Source organism: Glycine max, chromosome 10 (assembly GCF_000004515.6).
Source record: "Glycine max cultivar Williams 82 chromosome 10, Glycine_max_v4.0, whole genome shotgun sequence".
NCBI classification, from domain to species: Eukaryota; Viridiplantae; Streptophyta; class Magnoliopsida; order Fabales; family Fabaceae; genus Glycine; species Glycine max.
This window is the reverse complement of record NC_038246.2, coordinates 43,527,506-43,527,844: the sequence shown is the minus strand read 5'-3', so window position 1 is coordinate 43,527,844 and position 339 is coordinate 43,527,506. Positions and strand designations below refer to the sequence as shown.

General features: G+C 24.2%; 1 protein-coding gene across 1 annotated transcript in view; it reads left to right on the top strand.

Moving 5' to 3' along the window:
* LOC100787175 (pleiotropic drug resistance protein 2) overlaps positions 1-339 on the top strand; it is a 27,766-nt gene continuing 27,427 nt past the window's right edge. Inside the window, exon 1 of the mRNA XM_014762768.2 lies at positions 1-24. Within this exon, the coding sequence (XP_014618254.1) occupies positions 1-24 (24 nt within the window). The remainder of the gene's footprint in view (positions 25-339) is intronic.

Here is a 339-nt window from a genome sequence, read left to right as displayed (position 1 = left end):
ATGCCATTGCTTAGGGTTTTCCAGGTAACTTCCATCTCTTTGTAGCCAGAAAATGGAAAATATTTAGGACTAATTGTAATAGGGTTTTTAAATATGACTTAGACGCTTTTAATCTTTATAAAATAAATTGGATAGCTTTGATCTTCATAAAATTTTGTTTTACCATTTTAGTCTCTAATGTAAATTTGAAAACTTTTGATGTAAGTATCTTTTATATTAAAAAAATATTCATTTAATCTTATTATTTGACAAATATCAGATTTGTTCTCTAACATTTGTCATCAGTGAATAATGACAAAGGATTAAAATTGTAAAATAAAAATATACGAATCAAAACTA